At 38.5% G+C, this 20359-nt stretch overlaps 1 protein-coding gene across 1 annotated transcript in view; it reads left to right on the top strand.

The window, feature by feature from the left end:
• STK32B (serine/threonine kinase 32B) overlaps positions 1-20359 on the top strand; it is a 68827-nt gene that overhangs the window by 9710 nt on the left and 38758 nt on the right. The window contains exons 2-4 of the mRNA XM_053458270.1: positions 4791-4846; positions 5377-5528; positions 14602-14775. Of these exons, the coding sequence (XP_053314245.1) occupies positions 4791-4846; positions 5377-5528; positions 14602-14775 (382 nt within the window). The remainder of the gene's footprint in view (positions 1-4790; positions 4847-5376; positions 5529-14601; positions 14776-20359) is intronic.

Here is a 20359-nt window from a genome sequence, read left to right as displayed (position 1 = left end):
AAATGAGGAAGAAGACATTCTCGCTCACTCTCTCACGCTTTCACTTCTGCATCTTCTTGTTCTTCATCTTCTCTCTTTCATCTTCTATCTTTAATCTTCTATCGTAGTCCACATTTCTGGAGACATAACCTAGCGCAAACTTCCACTAAAATGGCGGCACTTCCGTTGACAGAATTTTGTCAGAAGCGAAAGGGCAGGAAAATACATTTTTTTTCCGAAAACCAATTTGACCAAAAATGAAACAGAAATACATCTGAATAATTTTTTGGCCATTTGCACAAGTCCAATTATATGTAGACATCCTTTAAACATTTGGCTAGTGAATATCAGGAGAAGGCAGATGTTATAAATCTATTTTTTGCCTCTGTGTTATCAATGTAGATATATAAAAATATGTATAAAAAGAGGTATTGACCCACGGGAGAAAAATCTAATTTTGCCTCCGTATTACCCAATGCTAAGATCCTACCTTGGAAAAGTGCAGAGGCAGACTTCGAAGTTACTAACAGGAATTGGACATCTTAGTTATGATGAAAAGCTAGAGACGTTGAATTTGTTTACATTCTAAAAAAAATGCGTCTTAGAAGGGATATGATAACATTATATAAATACATACGGGCGATACCAGTCACTCTCTGATGACCCGCTCATTAATAGGACTGCAAAAAAATAAAAGGTCATCAATTCAGAACTGAAGAAAGTTAAAGCAGTGAAATGGATTCCGTTACATTATTTGGCGAGTCCTATCTAATATTTTATTCATGGCTATATTGCTTACCAAGGTTTGAATCAATGGGACTGCACCCCCCCCCTTTAACCCAAATGAGACTTTTAAGAAATGTAAGGCCTTCTCTGGACACCATTAATGAGGCGCCAGTGTGGCAGGAGGGGCGGCTCAATCCCAAGGTTTGGTCAGAACCTGCAAACATCCATATCTCAAAAAAAATATACAGAAAAAGGAGCGCACAATCTAAAATGCATAAAGGGCATACACATTCAGATTCCCGAGTTGCTACTAGAATAATAAAGATCATCAAATACACAAAACAATTCAAGAATTCAACACAACCCATCTAAGGCATACATTTTTGGGATTCTGTCACACTATATGGCCACATATTGCTTAGCCCGCCACTACATCAAACTCCGATGTTTGGCGAATCCTATCTAATTTTAGATTAGAACCCAACTAGATCCCTGCCTAGCCTCTTTATATTTATGTGTATGTCTTGTGGAATATGTTGGGGGTTGCATAACACATATAACAATAATATTTTGATGTTGTTTTCTATGTTGTACTTTCCATTTCCAACAGGGAATGATATCTCACTCTTTCCTCATACTTCTCCTGGCTCTTAGCTTGCTGTGCATTCTAGAATGCTCAACTTGCAGTATATCAGCATCTCTTCTCATCTGAAGCACATGCCCAGCTGGTTTGGCAAATTGCTTGCTTAGCTCATCCAAAGGTTTGCCTGAAGCAGTTCCTCTGATACTAAGTTCTTTGTTTATACTGTAACTGACAGAGTTGCTTTATATCTTCCTGCATCTAGAAGCAGCTGCTGGTTTTTTTTTGTCATATATCTGTTTTCTACTAAAGTCTGAATACAGTATATACACTGCCGCCACTTCAGCACCCCGCCGCTCATCTGCTTATAGCCAGAAGGTATTGCCCCTTAGATTTAGTAAATACAAACAGGGATGTAACTAGAAACCACAGAGCCCCAGTGCGAAGACTGGCCCGGGGCTCCCCAACTTTACCAAGCAACGTGTGACACCTTTGCCCCCAAACAGCTTGTGAGTGCCACCTGTGCCCCCAAGATGTTTATCAGTGCCATGCTAACTCTCAGACAGCTTATCTGTGGCATCTTGGTCCCCCAAACAGCTTGACTGTGCCATCATTGCCTCTCCCCCTCCAATGTACAGATAAACACACAAATTTACACATGCTAACATACACACTTACTCATACTAACACACAGGTTTCCACTCAACATACACACTACGTCTCATACCACTTACACATACATGCTCACACACAAAAAACTAACACTTACACATCTATGCTCTTACACACACTTATACATACACATTCATGCTCACAGAAACATATACAGACATTCATGCTCACACACTTATACATAGACTTTCATGCTCACATACACTAATACATAGACAGTCGTGCTTACATACACCTATACATAGACATACATGCTCCCTCGGTCCACTGCTAGCACATTGTGTGAGCAACCATGGGTTCACTGCGGGGTCACATGACATAAAGCAATGTGGCTCTGCTGCGTTTCTGTCTCGTTCCTGTGCCTTCAAGGTCAAAAGGGCCATTGCTGAACAATTGTGAACCGACACGAGGAGTGGTAGCAAGGGTCGTCCAGGCCCCCTAGTGGGACGGGCCCCATCGCAGTTGCGACCCCTGTAGTTATGCCACTGAATACAAATATGAATCCTGTTTCACAGGCATAAACTCTGACTTTGGGCAAGAAATCTGTTTTCATTGTTGACCCTGTTACAGTCTAAAATTCAGTGAAAACTGATGTTTTCTATCGCGAATCTGCCAGTTATCCTCATGGCAGCCACAGCAGTTGGTTTCTGGTTCATATTACATTTCGTATATGCATTGTGTGACAGTGACATATTATAACCTCCCATATAGAAGAAACTCTACCAAGCATCATGTATGTAGGCCAACAATAAGTATAACAAAAAAGGGCGTATGACCCACTACAACCAGAAAAAAATACTGTTGGTGAAAGCAGTGACCAGCAGAGTTGTGCATTCGGATTCATCCGAATTTAGCAACATTTACCTATTTCGGCAATTCGTACAACTCTCCGAAAAACGTGGCCCCCCGAAACGGACAAAAACTAAGCAAAAAGCAAATGATTTCATGGGGTCTTTCACTCCCAGTCTCTGAATGTCACCTTACCATTTCTGCCGACCACTTTCAATGGCAGCTACGTGTCTCTCTTCTTTCTGTGTCTGCGTCTCTGCAAGAATGACGGAGCTTCCATTGACATCCGACATCTTCAACCCAGATTTGAGGGTTCAGGGAAGAGGACCTCACTGGAACCCCTAGTCATTTTCCCCTAAGCTATCTCTGTAAACTTCTGTGAAAATGGTGGAGCTTCCCATGACATCTTCTCTCCTGACTGGAGGATCAGGGAGAGGAAGTCACCGGAAGCTCCACCATTTTTCCCTAAGGTAACCTTCTGTGAACTTCTGCTTCTAGTAATGTTCTCCCCAAGGAAGTTATGTCTGCGGAGATGCAGACGAAGAGAGAAAATAGACTGATGAAAAAAAATGTACTATGACATTTTGAGGACCTATTCCATAAATATGAATACAAAGATAACCATACTGTGAAATTGTGCAGGAATATAGTGTGTAATTGGTAATCGCATGTCATTAGTAGAAAATGTATCATTAATAATGCAATAATTTAATGTTAGTAACTTGAATGTATCTCTTTGCCCCAGGGCATACTTGTTAAAATGGCAATGGGAATATTTGCTAGATCTGAAAATAGCTGTTTTTAACATCTTCTGCATCTCTTTTAAAAACTCATATCATTTCCCAACGGTGTCTGAGCAATCTTAAGTAGAAAATGGCTCCAATGTAAACGCCAAAGTCCTAGCTGCTTACAAAAGACCTCTGTTATTTCACATCACAATATTTTACCTAGGGTTTTCCTTTACCACACTGTACATTTCCTCTGTTGGAGGCGTTGAGAGGTTATGCTTCAGGGACTACGTTCTCGTGTTCTCAGTCTCTGGTTCCACTTATTCCATGGTCTTGATTCTATGATGAGCCTAAAACTTAAATAGTGTTAACAGGGGATAAAAATACATGTTCTGTAATCCAATTCTATGACTTAACCTCCAAATACTGATCATGGATTCTAGACTGTGGTGTGGGGAAGCAGAGTATTTTTATTGCAACTGAATTACTATTATAGTCATTTTTATAGGTGCAACTTCTTATCCAATCAGCTATTATGACTTAGCGCATAGATGTAATGATGTTATTTTTAACTATAATATTCTATACATGTCATTAACTGTAAAGGTAAAATAAGTAAAACAACAAAAGGGTATACGTGAAAATATTTCACAAGCGTGAAATTACTTACATTACCGGCAGTACCATTTGGTTGTGATGAGCTTCTGCTGTGGCAATGACCTGTGTTCACATCAATTAGATGTTCCTTTTCTGTTTGTGGCTTAGACGGCAAAAGTACGTGGCTGTTATTTGTGCATTTGTTAGGGATCATTTTTTGGAATTGTGCACTTGGAAGCGATTTCTTAATTTTGAGTATGATTGAATGATACTGCATGTTTCGTCAGCTTTCTAGCTCCTTAGTGGAAGATCAGCTGGCACCGCTTCCTAAATACCACATGCAGGATTTCAATCTAGCTTCTCCACACTCGCATTCTAGAAGACCTTGGTGTTCATAGGTTTTTAGTTTTGCCTAAGGCTTTGGATTTGACTTCAGACTCTTATATGAACACTGGTCAAGACAATAGACTTAGCATGCACTACTCTGCTGGCCACGACAGTCTAGGTTTTGTGGGCATATGCCACAATCTTATTGTAATATTGGGTAACTTAGACCTGGAAAGCCAGAGATGTAAGGATTATATTTGTAAAAATGACTTGTTTTTATGTACACATATGAGCATGTGAGCATTTCAAGTCTTTATCAGCCATGATATTAGAGAAAGATGTTTAATAAATCAATAAAGTTTAAAAATGATGTTTTTTTCTTTTGTTTACAGTTGATTTTGACCACTTTCAAATACTACGAGCTATTGGAAAGGGGAGTTTCGGAAAGGTAGGAGTTATTTTTTTTCTGCCAGTTGATGGAAAATTAACAAATAATGCATAAAATTAAAATTAAAGATGACGCATATTTTAGATGTCAACAATGGGTCAGCAAGTATAATGCTTAGATTTTTCTTGTTAACATCTTCCCATTTTGATTCAGCTGAGACATATCTGTGCAGGGACTCCATATTACATGTTGACCTATGTGCAGGGTTCTTTTGAGTTTAGAATTATTCTAAGAGCTCCTTTCTTTTTTTCACCATTGTAGTTGCAATGCCTAATGGACACTATTCTGTAAATGTTCTTCAGGAGGCATTCTGCTTTTGCCCTGAGTAATAGTATCATTTGTTATCAGTTCTCATCCTCTGGTCCATCTTGGCATTAAAAGAAAATGCTCATAATCTTTTTATGTATTTCTGATAAAAAATAGATCACTTGCATACATTTATCTATTTGCATTCACACACATTGGTGCTTCATGTGTTCCATCGTTCTAATGTTACAATTCTGAAAACAATGCCTGTTTTATATGATTAGGTGTGCATTGTGCAAAAGCGAGATTCGAAAAAAATGTATGCCATGAAGTATATGAACAAACAGAAATGCATTGAAAGGGATGAAGTGAGAAATGTCTTCAGAGAACTCCAGATCATGCAGTGCCTTGAACATCCTTTTCTGGTAAACCTATGGTAGGTTACTATAAGAATCTCTCTATCTTTACCTGTGACTTACCCTGTTTGGTTATTGTGCCTCTTTTTTCTTGTTTTCCCATAAAGAAGATGTTTTGACAGGTTAAATTTATACTAAAATAGAATCCAGCTATTAGGATAATAATAGACAAAGTTAAAGAACATTAAAGGGAAACATTAGCTATCATCTGCACTTTAATGTATATTGGATAGGTGCAAATGGGCCAAAAACCCATTCAGACACATTTGGCCAATTCATTTTTGGGCTACAAATTTCATTTTCTGCCTATTCCTTTGTTTCGTGATCTACGGTGAAATAAGGCAATCTACGACATGTGCCAAAAAAGTGAGAATATCTGTTACCAGCCTTGTTAAGATGAGCTCTGGTTTATAGCATTCTTGCACATAATTTACACGTATGCAGAAAAATCTCCTACAGAAATGCAGCAGCATGGCTGCAAATGCTAAAGGAATTAAAAATGTATATTTTTTGGCATCTCATCCCTGCAGATGAAAACGCAGCCGGTTATACTTAAAAAGATTTGGGGGTAGATCACATGATTGTGAAGATGTGCAAACCAGTTATGGTTCTGTTTTCAAGCCAATTTCATGGTTGAATGAAGTCAGTTCACAACTAATAAATATCTCAAGATTTGCGGTTTTCCATCACAAACAAGGAGGAGAGGCACACAGTTAAAGTGAGGAACGCAATAAAAACAGGACTTGGAATTTTTTTTTTTAACTATTTGCTTGTTTTAACTATATGGAGCACTTGGTTAAGTACTAGGAGCAGGGGAGGGCTGGCAGCCTAAGGCCTGGGGGGGCAAGTCAAGTGAAGTGGCTCCGCCCCCTCGCACTCACCTTTCACCCCTCACGCTGCTCCCATCACTATGCGGCCATCAGACTGCTGGAAAACTGATCTAAACGGCCGCTGGGTGCTGATGCCACCGGCCGGCGCTACTTTAATCCTTTTTTTATTTATTTAATATGCCGGATCGGCTTGCCATATTAAAAATAAATAAATAAAGTATTAAAGTAGCGCCGGCCGGCAGCCTCAGCACCCAGCAGCCGTTTAGATTCGATTTCCAGCAGTCTGATGGCCGCATAGTGATGGGAGCAGCGTGAGGGGTGAAAGGTGAGTGCGAGGGGGCGGAGCTTTCACCCCTCACACGGCTCCCATCACTTGGCGGCCATCGCATACGGCCGCTGGGTGCTGATGCCGCCGGCCGGCGCTGCTTTAATACTATTTTTTTTTCCATTTAATAGCCAATCCGGCTTGCCATATTAAATTTTAAAAAAAAGGATTAAAGTAGCGCCGGCCGGCGGCATCAGCACCCAGCGGCCGTTTAGATTAGATTTCGGCGGCCTGGGGGGCAATTGCCCCCCGGCCCAGCCCGCCCCTGACTAGGAGTAACACCGCCAGTGATCCTTACTGTAATGTAGTATTATCAGTATCATTGTGTAGTATGTTTTTTAATTGTTTGATTTGTTGGTCTGTCCACCAGCTATATGTAGTACAATCAGTGTATATCTAGCAAGAACTTTTGTTTTATTTATTTTATTTTATCAGCTGCTGTTTTGCTCATAAACGTAAATAGAACTAGGTCTCTGTGATTTGTTACTGATCTCATACAAAAGACCTTGCCTCTTAAAGGAATACGCGCATGGATGTGTCTGGGCAATGATGGCACAGATCAGCTGTGAAGTTAGGGCCCTGGGGCAATTTTGGTTTCTAGTTACGCTCCTGTCTAAAATGTACGTATTTTCTTAATTTGTATTGTAAAAATAAGGTAAAATCACGTGATGTAACATTTTCTTTTATGATTTGCTGTAAACCTTATATTTAATTACAAACGTGCACGACCTTATGGGGTATTCAGTATATCCCTGCCGTTCCCTTGTGCGTTAGTGACAGAGTATGAGGTTGCAAGTCACAAGTCATACATAAGTAATTCTTTAAGACAGTAAGATCCCAGGAGCACACAAGAACATCGACTGCATCTGCTGCTGAACAGATACAAATCTCACTGGCTCCAACAGGTCAGTTATGATGCAAGCAAATATCTCTCTACACTCCAAAATTCTATTTTTCTTTAATTTTTCTTCTATTCTGCTATTAGAACATCTAAATATTCACCGTGTAAATCGTTGTTATTTATTGTTCATTCACAAAATAAACAAAAATCTCCACTAATCCTATCTACAAATTTGACTTTGCTAGAGAATTATCAGTAATCCACTACTGATGATAGTTTTTATATACAATTATCAAAGCCAGGGTGTTTTCCAACTCCCTTTGAGTTGTAATGCTGTTTAACAGCTTAGGTTTTGTGAGATTCTGCATAGATCCTGTAATCGAACATATTGTTTTGCCCCTGATTGCAGCTGAGCCCATGTTTAATGTGTCAGTCCCAGCGAGAACCGCATTTGCGATGCTCGCTGACATTCTTCTGACGCTATTGGGAGTTACAAGGGAGGAAGAGAAGGACACATATTCTGGGTAAAAATAGAAACAGTAGGCAAAGTATCTGCACGTCTGCAGAAAAAGGCTTGTGAAAGTCATTCCTGGCTTTGGATATTTTGGAAAATGTCCACCTCAAAGACTACCACTGCCCATGCCAAAGCTCATTGTGCAAGAGCGCTGGAGAAAGCAGACAGGAAAATAAATTATCATTATCTGGTTGCCGCCTTGAGTATTTTTCTATAGTATAATAATAGTGGCTCTAAGGTAGTTCATCTGTGGCAAAAGGACACAAATGCCGTAGTACCGTTTATCTTCATAGAATATGATGTCAAACTTTCATCACCACCAGCTGTGAGAAGAAGAAGAAGCCTCCTAGGTGATGGACACTTGAGCAACTCTGTCTTTTATTATAAGACCCCAACTCTGTCTTTATTTTAAAGACCCCATTAGATAATAAGAAAGAGAGATTGATGGTTAATCAGAGAAAAAAAAACATGTGTAGCCGTAAAAAGAATCCATCTGTGACATGTATAGAACTTACCAAGAAAGAGTGGAGCCAAGTAAGAAGAGCTCATGGATCTTGTAGGCCAATATAAACCAAAATTGCAGTTGAAACAATGAGAGTGATATCTGATGAGATGCAAGGGACTTTAAAAAAAAACCAATGATAGCAGAGCTGGACTGGCCTACTGGGATACCGGGAGATTTCCAGCAGTACCATCAGCTCAGTATTGCCAGAAAACAGTGGGACGCTGGTACACCCATCTACTGTCCGCAGAAGTCCGGTCAGAAGTGGTCTTCATTTAAGACTTGAGGCCAAAAAGTCATACCACCAAGGTGGAAACAAGGTCAAGAGATGAAAAATGACACAATGTGCTCTGTACTGATTTAATATAATAATGTAAATGTAATTAATTAATGGTCTGGGACTACATGAAGAGAGGAAAGAAACTGAGACTGCCTAAATCCTCACACCTGTGGTTAGTTCTACAAGACGTTTGGAAGAACCTATCCTGTCGAGTTCCTTAAAATGTTGCGTGCGAGTGTACCTAGAAGAATTGATGCTGTTTTAAAGGCAAAGAGTGGTCACACCAAATGAATGATTTGATTTAGATTTTTCTTCGGTTCACTCAGTTTGCATTTTGTTTTCCATTTCCTTTAACTGTTTTTGAAAGCATTCTTACTTTACCGCATTTTTTTACACCTGTCTAAAACTTTTGCACAGTACTATACATGCATGCACAATATACAACAATATACGCTCACACATACATACACACACAGCAACTCCAACACTATAAATGTACATATGTATGCATACACACATTCACACCCATGCAGCTCACACACGTCGTTCAGCACATACCCGGTAAATACCATTAAAGTATTGGGGATTCGGTCACACTATATGTCCATGTTTTGGTTAGCCCACCATTACGTCAAAGTACCCCAAGTTTGGCAAGCAAGTAAAACACGCAGTTTGCTGCAAGTCTGTGTGCCTGAGCCTTAATGTCCCAGAGGACCGAGCTTAAGATCCCTAAACGTGGTCTCAGCCAACACGGTTTTGTCACAATGCTTTATTTCTAGGCAGAGAGCACCTTATAGTGGTAAAGGTTTTGTGTTTGACTTACTTGCTATCGAGGACCATTAATATTTTCAGTGTGAGTTCAGTAATGTAACAGGAATACCAAGAGGCGTTAATTAATTCTGTGCTTCTTAAGTAGAATGAGATGAGATGTGGAAATTTGCCGTTAAATTAAATTACATGAATATTATCAATTGAAAGTTGCTAATCTCACATCCATTCATTTTTTTTTCATTCGGTAGAAGTTTTACACAGAGGCCGATTAACTGGGTCATAACTCATTTACACAATGTATCAAAGAGATAAAAAAAGCAGAGCTTAAAAACCAAATCTAATATTCTTAATTCTATCTTAAAAATATAAATTAACTAAAAAAATAAGAAATCAAGTATAACGTCAGAACTATACAATTCTACTAGGGGCAGACCATGTATCTTCTGTGTCTCTTGTTTATAACTAAAGATTCATACAATTACAGTATAGTTATAAATTGTCTGAAAAGTTCAATTGTAATGTTTTCTACCCACTATTTCTTCAGCATTGTTGTTGTCTTTGATACTATATCATCATCAACCGGCCCTGACTATGCCATCCATCACCCAGTGGTCCGGTGGATACTTATCCGTATGGCCACTCCAGAGACAGATTAGGTCCTGCAGTGTGTGGCCATCAGCAGAAAATGATGCGAGAGTGTAGAAAAGTAAAACATGCCTGCCTGTATCCAGCCGGTGACCAAATGTATGACATCTCAGGTGCCATGAAAGAGGTATTAATATCTGGGAGGTTCTCAAATGTGTTGGGACAAAAGTCTAGATATACCAAAATTCAGAAAAAGACACACCAGTCAATAATAAACTAAATGAATTAAGAGACGGTGCCCCACTCAAATCTGTGCCACCAGGTATAAGTATATACAAATATGGTAATATAGAGACGCAAAGAAACTACACAGATCAGTCATAACATTATGACCACTGACAGGTGAAGTGAATAACACTGAAAATCTTTTTATCATGGCACCTGGGTCTGAGCAACTTTGACAAGGGCTTAATTGTGATGGCTAGACGACTGGGTCAGGGCATCTCCAAAACTCTTGTAAGGTGTTCCTGGTCTGCAGTGGTCAGTCCAGTCAAAAGTGGTCCATGGAACAAAAAGCGATGAACCGGTGACAGGGTCATGGGCGGCCAATGCTCATTGATGCACGTGGGGGGCGAAGGTTGGCCCGTGTGGTCAAATCCAACAGACGAGCGACTGTAGCTCAAATTACTGAAAAAGTTAATGCTGGTTCTGATAGAAAGGTGTCGGAACACAACGTACATCACAGTTTTTTGCGTATGGGGCTGTGTAGCCGCAGACCAGTCAGGTGCCCACGCTGACCCCCTGTCCACTGCCCAAAGCGCCTACAATGGGCACGTGAGCATAAGAACTGGACCACGGAGCAATGGGAGAAGGTGGCCTGGTCTGATGAATCACATTTTCTTTTGCATCACTTGGATTATGATGCATCCATGCCCCACCTCGCAATTTACAGGAATTAAAGGATCTGCTAACATCTTGGTGCGGATACCACAGCACACCTTCAGAGGTCTAGTGGAGTCCATGCCTTGACGGGTCAGGGCTGTTTTGGTGGCAAAAGGGACAGTATTAGGCAGGTGGTCATAATATTATCTACCTTCTGCGCCAACTGCTTCGCCGTCAATTTTTTTTGGCTGGGTAGAGGCTCAGACCTTAATCAGTCATTGTTCTTCTCTTAGACTCTGGATAGCTTTATGCCTTTTGTTGCTTGTTTAAATTCTCTCTCACTGTATTAGCCTCTACCACTTCTGATGGTAGGCCGTCCTATTTAATGCTCGGTAAAGTAAAACTTCCTTACATTTCATCTAAACCTCCGACTCTCCAATTTTAGACTATGACCTCTTGTTCTAGCATTTCTCCTCTGACATAAACTTCTCTCTTATACTTTGTTAAATTTGGAAGCTCCAGTAAGTATTTACACATTTCATATTAACACATTAACAACAAACAAAGCCTAGCTCACAGCATTAAAATAATCAACAAATAGAGTCGCTCTTATAGACCTTTAAAATTCAAATCCTGGCACCGAAGCCATTGGTCTCCTCAGGCCAAGTTGCTCGGACGTGTACCTTGCCCTGCCCTTTGCCAGGGGGACTCAAATCCCTGTTCCTCCAAAGCCAAGTTGCTCAGAGTGGTTGTCTAAGACAATATATATCTATATATCTCTGTGTGTGTATATATATATATATATATATATATATCAATTAACCCTTTAATTCTAATGTAGTTAAAATTTGTATGATAAACCTATCAAAGAGATAAAAAAAGCAGAGCTTGCCAAAAAAAATCAAATATTCCTAATTCTATCTTAAAAATATAAAAAAAATAAGAAATCAAGTATAATACAAAACAAAATTATTCATGTGTATTTTTATTATTAATATATTTGTATTAATAGAGATTAGTGAGCTGTTGAGGAGGTGTTTGATGATTTAGGGCCTACCAGGCTAATGATGTTTTTTTTTCATTCCGAGGGGTATATTTTCATATTTTCCAGGTCTGTAGGATGAGGATTGACTGTTGGAGATCCCAGTTGAATAGACAACAGTGCAAATCCTGAATTTATTTGGAATTTGATTAATTTTGTACCGTCTGTTGTGTTTTTGCATCCAGGTAGCAGCTCCCATATACCACAAAGGCTATTTTTTGAGGGGCACATATAATTTCATGTGTTGCTTACCTGGACATGTAAAGTGCTGCCATCTGTAATATCTTGGATGGATAAACTCACACAAAGGGTTTTCACTAATGAATAATGGAAAAACTTGCTCAAAACGGCCTGAATAACCTAAAACAGAACATTAAGTAAAGATATTCGTTACAAACATTATGAATTCAATGCTGAGACTAACAATGGTTTTATATCAGATGTAGCAATTCCAAATCAAGAAGTTTATGTTCCTGTTCTAAAGCATTTCATTTTTATATGAGTGTTTAAAAATGAATGTGTAAGTCAAATATTGTGGTAACCACATGGATTCATAATACGTCATAGGTCTTTCCAAGTCATATATTATACAAAATGAAAGAGATAACTGGGCCCATTTGGCATGCAAGGTTGCCATGGGGTAAAAAAGAATTATGGATTCATTTTAAGAATAAACTTCCATGAGAACAAAAAGGTCTCTTTAGGAAAAGAAATCTACAAAGCAGGATTAATGGAGAGTGGATTCGGCAGAGTTAATTGCCAGCTTTTCCCTTGATAACATGCTCCTCTTAAGTAAGAAGCTGTTTTATTGTGCGTGGCTTATAGTGAAGACCAAATCTGTGTCATAAATGTAATTTCATGTGGGAATTAATGGAAGTCTTATTTCAGAGAAGAAATACTTATCCTGATTAAATAGTAATTACAACTAAATGTGAAGATGTCTGGGGAGCCATATTGCAACCGCAGTTTCAAGCTGGCATTGACGCGTTTAATCACACCTAGTGCTTTTCTAGAACTTTATCAGGAGATAAAACATGGCAAACTCAAACTAGACTCGTCCACAGGTGCTATTATTACAATGACTTCTAGGACCTAGTTATATATGTAACACTGTACCCAGAGTGAGTGGACTTGCAGGAAAACATACCATGCTTACCAACATTGGCCACCTGAACCTAGAAGAAGGCAGAGCACTTGATAATGCACAATAAGCATCACAGTTTGCTGACATTAAGTGGGTGTTCTATCCAACATCCAGGTAATTTTTGCCAAGATAATTGGCAGCCAGTATGAAAGACTGGTTATTAGGATCATCACATCAACTTCAGACTTTTGGAGGTTCGGCATAGAGGACTGCTTGAAACCAACTTCATAAAAAAAAAAAAAGCGGGGCCTGACTTGGCGTGAATAGTTTAGAAGGCTGACATTTTTACGCCTTCTTGTAGAAATGTTATATAAAATATGCCGTCCAACAAACCAAAGGTATTTATTTACAAAGTATGGTGTGTAAGGAACGGTTTGGTCATCATATGCATTCATCCCACTATGTATGTAGGGTACTGATCTACTTCAATGATATTGCTAAACATGACTTGCTTGTTAGCTGTGACACTCTAATTTTTTTTTTTTGTAATTTACTCCTAACAATTTCTGTGCTACGTAAATATAATTTTAAATGAAATTCGTCCTTTTAATGAAAAAAATAAGCAATATATAATTTTAGTATATGTGCCGTACACTAGCCCGGGTCTTTAAGGAACTAAAGGACACATGTCTATGATAAACACATGCTATAGAAACAAAAAACAAAAAAACACAGTAAAGTATGTGATATAATCTTGTTCACAAAATAATAATAATAATAAGCGTGTTCAAAAATTATACAATTTAAAAGGTCCCTTTTATTAGTTTGCACAGTATGAGTTTTTGTAAGATCTGAATCAAGTAACCTGTTTGCAGGAAAGAAGGTTCTAACTTTATCTTTTTGAAAGTCAATCTAGTTTTTCTGTGTGTTCTTTGTCTCTGAGCGTATAAGAAGCTTACAGAAATACAATTACAGCAGGCGGGCAAAAAACTAATCTCAGTACGTCCTATTCTTGAAGAATTGGGTGGATTCGAGAGGTTAGTTTATTAGAAGTTTAGAAGTAAATCGGTAATTATTTCTTTACTGAAGTACCAGATTCATTCCAGTTCTGTATAAACATTATCACATGCATTGTGGGAAATGAACAAAAAAAGGAAAATTAGCTTTTATTTAAGGTTGCAATATTTCCCCACTACAGTGTGTAAAAAAAAAAATACCTTCTGTTGAAGATATAATTTCTTTTTTCTTTTTAACTAAATAAATGAAGAAACGACTCATGTATAAAGGGTTTTTTTTTTTTTAAGAATTCTTTCATTTGAACAAAATATCGAGTTCTCTTGTTCACCCCCTACTGAACGTTGTCATTTCCTTTAGATTTTCTTCTCTTTCATCTTCTGCGACGTTTCTCCTTTATTCATTTAAAACTTCCTTTTCCAGGTATTCTTTCCAAGATGAAGAAGACATGTTTATGGTGGTGGACTTGTTGCTTGGAGGCGATTTACGCTATCACTTGCAGCAGAATGTGCATTTTAATGAGGAAGCTGTTAAACTCTACATCTGTGAAATCTCACTTGCCCTGGACTATTTACAGAAGAACTATATCATCCATAGGTAAGAGTATTGTGATGGTGCTTGATTAGAAATGATTTGGTAATTACAGTGTCTCCCAAAGCCAGTATTTGTCGAAGTTGTGCTTGACATAATGTCAAGTGCTTCTTCTGAAAACATGTAATGTGTTGACGTGTTTGTTAATGGCCAAACATCCATAGGCATCATCAAGGGGGTAACAGAAGATCACATCCAATCTGCTTGAGGGATACTATTGTGATGTTTAAATATCTGCCACCGATAACTGGCAGATACCAAGGAGTATGGAATTCATTTGTTGAAATTCCACATTGGGCTACTCATTAAAATATAATTATTTATTCACGGAAGATTATTCATAAAAGTCACGTAAGAGAACGTCAGTAAGACGTCATGCTTTGCGATTCACTTCTATGTGATCTTTGCCGAGCTATTGTTTTGAAGTCATAGGAAAGCATTGAAGGTCACTTCAAACAATGGTGTCAGGCTTCCACTTTGTCAAGTCATTAATTGTCGTTGGGTGGTTTCTGCATCTTACATTAAGGATCAAGTGATTACTGAAATTGTATAAAAGCGATTTTGGTACAAAATGTTGTCTAATCACGAAAGCAATCCATGGGATGGTCCAATTAGTAGGAACATTCAGTTGGCTACTATGATGATAAGGCTGATTTATAAAGAATCACTCTGCGTGTTTAGGAGTCACAGGTAGAAATTACGCAGTAGATTACACATTAATGTCACACCAGACCAACTCATTCTAGTTTTGTTTATTATACAAATACACTGTATTATATTTTTCTAGTGTATGGCTGCTGCAAGGTATCAAAATGATGTTGCCAGTCTGTCCTTCTGACCTATTTATTACCATTTTAATCAAATTTTAGATCAACTTAGTCTTAATTCTTACTATATTCAGCTCATAACTCATGTTTGTTTTCTTTAATATAACAACTGCCACTGTTATTTTCTACGGTGCTGTATGTGACACATCGTGTTCCGCATCCCTTTTTGGTGACTTGCCATAAGATATTTGTGACAATAGCTTTGCAGCTATATCTAGCGTTAGCGGATCACGTGTCATGTGCTAAAGCAACAAAGGTAGAGCGTTACGACTTCTTGCTTGGCCTTAAGGTAGAATACCTGCAATACTTATACTAGTGTGGCAGGTCCATCCAGCGGCGCTCTTATCTCATGGGTAATACACCCAACTCCCTGTAGATTGTAAGTTTGTTTGGGCCGGGCCCTCCTCACCTGTTGTTTCTGCAAATCAAAATCAGGTAAGGCTGCCAACCTTTAGCCAAATGGCCCAATGCATTTTGATCCAAAACACATTTGGAATGGCCCGACGAAGAACCAAAAGCTCCGTGGGTTTCTTGTAACCATTCCTTCTTCCACTATAGGGAAAATAACCGAGATTTTGGTTTCCATTGATTTGAATTCTTTTATCTGGTCGCACCGTGTAAGTTAATCTTATTCAGGTCCTAAAAAATATTATTACGTATATTGAATAGAAGTAGGCTGGATCCATCGAGATAATACATTTTATTTTAAATGACTGGCTTGCACAAAATTCCACTTTTATATCTTTTAAACAGAAATTGATCTTCCAATCAGAAATACAGGTTTTGCATTACACTGCATAGATTATTTACATACTTACATACCGGAACATATGTAAAGCGTGAGCTCTCCTGTGAGTCAAACTTTTTCTTGAAGGACGCTATAACTCAATACAATTGAGCCCTTCTCAGGCTATCTACCCTATCCCTACCCCCTTCTATCTACATTTTTTTTATTTCCTTTTATTCGCCAACCTCACCCCCCCAGTCATGCACATCTGCCCCAGGCTTGCCACTCTGCCCCCTGATATGCCTTTTAACCCCCTATATGCCTCTCTGCCTCCAGAAATGCCTTATACCCCTATACACCACTCTGGTTAAAAGGCATATAATGGGACAGAGTGGCATATAAGGGGGTATAAGGCATTTCTGGAGGCAGAGTGGCATAAAGGGGGTTAAAAGGCATTTATAGAGACAGAGTGGTATATAGGGGTTAAAAGGCATTTATAGAGGCAGAGTGGTATATAGGGGTTAAAAGGCATTTCTGGAGACAGAGTTGCATAAAGGGGATTAAAAGGCATATCATGGGGCACTCTGCCTCCAGAAAAGCCTTATGCCCCCTATATGCCACTCTGCCTCCCCGATATGCTTTATACCCTCCTATATGCCACTCTGCCCCATGATATGCCTTTTAATCCCCTATATGCCACTCTTTCTCCAGATATGCCTTTTGACCCCCTATATGTCACTCTGCATCCAGAAATGCCATCCTCACTGGCCTCTAACGCACACTTACAAGTATACACTCATGCTAACACATACATACATATATAGTCCTCCCCCCATAACTACCTCACCCTCTTACTCTCTTACTCCCTCCCTAACTCCTTGCCCTCTCAACTCATGTTTTTGAAGAGTTTAGGACCGGCCCAGGAGGGAATTTACCCCCTGGCTCCTCGACCAGTCCACTCCTTCCAATGAGATATGATATGTAAGGCTGCATGCAATACACTTGTTTATATGAACATTGAAAGAAACTACATAGTTAACCATAGCTGCCAAATGTCCTGACTTGAGTGGGGGCTATGTGACACCTTTGAGGAACAATATTGGTGTGAAAATCATAGACTGGTAGAAAAAAGAATCAAGAGAGTCAGTCAATGCAGGAACACGGGGACATAGGAACTCGGTATATTGGCAACAAGGGCACCCAAACATGGCAGCCACGGGACTCATATAGGAACAGTACAGCTAGAGGAGATCAATGATCTGGTCATATAGTGTGGGAAAGGGCATGCTTACAAAAGGAGAGCATTGGAGCAAGAATTTTCTTTTTTCTTTTCTGTTTAGGTTTTATTACTGTTTTTAATACTTCAACAAAATACAATTGTTTGTTCTAGCTCAGTGACCTGCTTCCTGAACCTTGATATTATCTCCTGAGTTTTAAAATGCACAGCTTGCCATAATCACATTCATTTAAATATATTTCTATAACTTACTTTGCAGGAAATCATTTCCCAACCTGTGGCATCTCAACAAAGCTTGATGTAAAAATGGAATTTTCATTACATTCTAAAATGAGCATTGGAATTAATTCAAACTGCCCTTGGTGAATCCCTAAATGTATTCTATGCACGGAATAACATCCTTCCCATCTTATCGTTCATAATAGGGAGCTTCAGGTCCTGAGAAGCATCAGATTTCAGTAGCAATATCATCATATATATATTAAAGGTGGCATATTCTTATTTGACTGTATAAATTTCATGAATTTAAAGAATGTTTCTCCAACCTTACATTATTAACCCCTTTATGACAAAGCCCGTACATGTACGGGCTCAAAATGTATTGTTTTCAATGGGTTTAGGGACCGCCCATTGTCCTTAAGGGGTTAAAGTGCCACTGAGAGCTCTGGGACATGTTTAAACAAAATGTGGAGCGAACAGTATCCATAACTTTGTTATAATTATTATGTATGGCCATAGTTGATGCTATAAATAACTATTACATTTTTCTCCTTTGCATTTAATAATGTAATAGTACTAGATTTACTTATTATTTATTGAGTTAAATAGCACCGTCATATTCTGCAGTGCTGTACAAGGGGTAAATAAGCAGCATGGCGCAGAAAAATGTGGATCCATACAAACAAATGATGAGTAGAGTCTGCTCAGAATTTTTAATAAATCACATTACATTCTTTTTCAAGAACTGAAGGGTAAGGAAAGAGTCTGATGAGCGGGGGTAGGGCACTGGAAATGATAGGGACATAAGAAGTCTTGTATAACAGGGCACCCTGTGGGATCTGTTTTAAATTTAAGAGACAAATAAAAGAGTTAATAGAAAAAAACGAATTATATGCTGTATGATTCATACTGTGTTATTTTTTTAATACTATACAGAATAAAATAGCTACTTAGATTGAGAAAAAAGCACTCATCACATTATCTATACCTTGTTACAGAAGAAGACAGAAGACTAGTGAGCCTTTTTTTTTAGTATTCACCTGAAGGGGTTAAAAATCTTTCTGGCCTCAAAAGGCAATCAGATAACCTTTCATTGAAATGGCACCCGCCAAAATCACTAGACTTGGCAGTGTATTCTGCATCTTAACTGCCATGACTGTAGAAAAAACAACTTTCCTTTGCATAGTATGGAATCTCTTTCCCTTTAACCTTAGGGGATACCGCCATGCCGTCTGTTCTATGAATGAAAAGATTCATGGGTAGGTATTGTCCTTAAATACATATGGTAATCGTATCTCTACTTTGAAAAGTTTGTCTTCCGTTTCTATTTATTTCATTGCCCATCTCTAAATCTTTTCCATATCCTCCATTACGTCTTTTTTTGGTGAACTATTGTCCTAAAATGTACCGTATATTCAAGGCGCGGTCTTACCAAGGATCTACCGTAAAAATAGCCAATTTTGTGTTCTCATCCTGTAAACGCATTCTCTATTTAATACAGTATAAATCTGCTTTTGCAGTAACTGCCGAGACTGTGGGCTGCTGGGAAGTCGATTATCGACTCTCTGTAGAGAGTTTCTCCTGTTAGCAGACTTTCAATCTATAATTCGAATTAGGCAATGCAAATAAATAAGACGTACCTTTGGATGTTTCAGATCCGTTTACCTTTGAAGTCTGTTCCCTTTCAGATGCATTGTGATGAAAGTCTCTAGCTATTTATTCAATAAAGAAAAGTGTATCACAAAAAGCCGTCTCCTAAAGCCAGACTCAGACAATGTTTTTATATTCCATTAAGCTGTAATGGAAAAGCTGCACACTGGAAAACACATTATATTTTTATTAAACCATAATGTAATAAAACATATATTTCTCCATCTAACTCCATCTAAATAGAGAACTGGTTGGAAGAGTAGGGCGAAGCATTGTTAATGGACAATTTTACAGTGCAACGAAAATGTTGTGTTGTGCCCCGACGTCTGGTCTTTGTTACCCGCTCTTTTGAACTTATTTATTAATGATCCTGAAAACAACTTCTTAATATTTGCAGATGACACAAAATTTTGCAAAGATAATAAAATGTGAACAGAATATTATCCTCCTGCAGAGACAGTTAGACAAAATTAACCCCTTAATGACAAAGCCGGTACATGTACGGGCTCAAAATGCATTGTTTTCAATGGGTTTTGGGGCCGCCCATTGTCCTTAAGGGGTTATAGATTGGACATTTATCTGACAGGTGCATTTTAACACAGAAAAATGTAAAATCATGCAGTTGGGGAAGAAAACCAATCGTGCTAATTGTACATTAAGTCTCTAATTTTGTGACTTGTGCATTTCACTGGAAGATAAAAGACCTTATTGCGCAATTACTTAAGGGAAATGAGTTTAACAGCATAATTATTTATTTTTAATAATTGGGACAATTAGAATATTCATTCAAGTTCATATTTACACATTTCCTGTCCATCATGCTACCTTTAGCACGATTGTGAATGAGGTTATGCCAGAATAGTCTGATAATTTATATAATTGCTCCATATATATGCACAGCGTGATGAAATCACATTTTCACGAGAGATG

The sequence above is a fragment of the Spea bombifrons genome, chromosome 1 (assembly GCF_027358695.1).
Source record: "Spea bombifrons isolate aSpeBom1 chromosome 1, aSpeBom1.2.pri, whole genome shotgun sequence".
In the NCBI taxonomy this organism is placed as follows: Eukaryota; Metazoa; Chordata; class Amphibia; order Anura; family Pelobatidae; genus Spea; species Spea bombifrons.
This window is presented reverse-complemented; position numbering and strand designations above follow the sequence as displayed.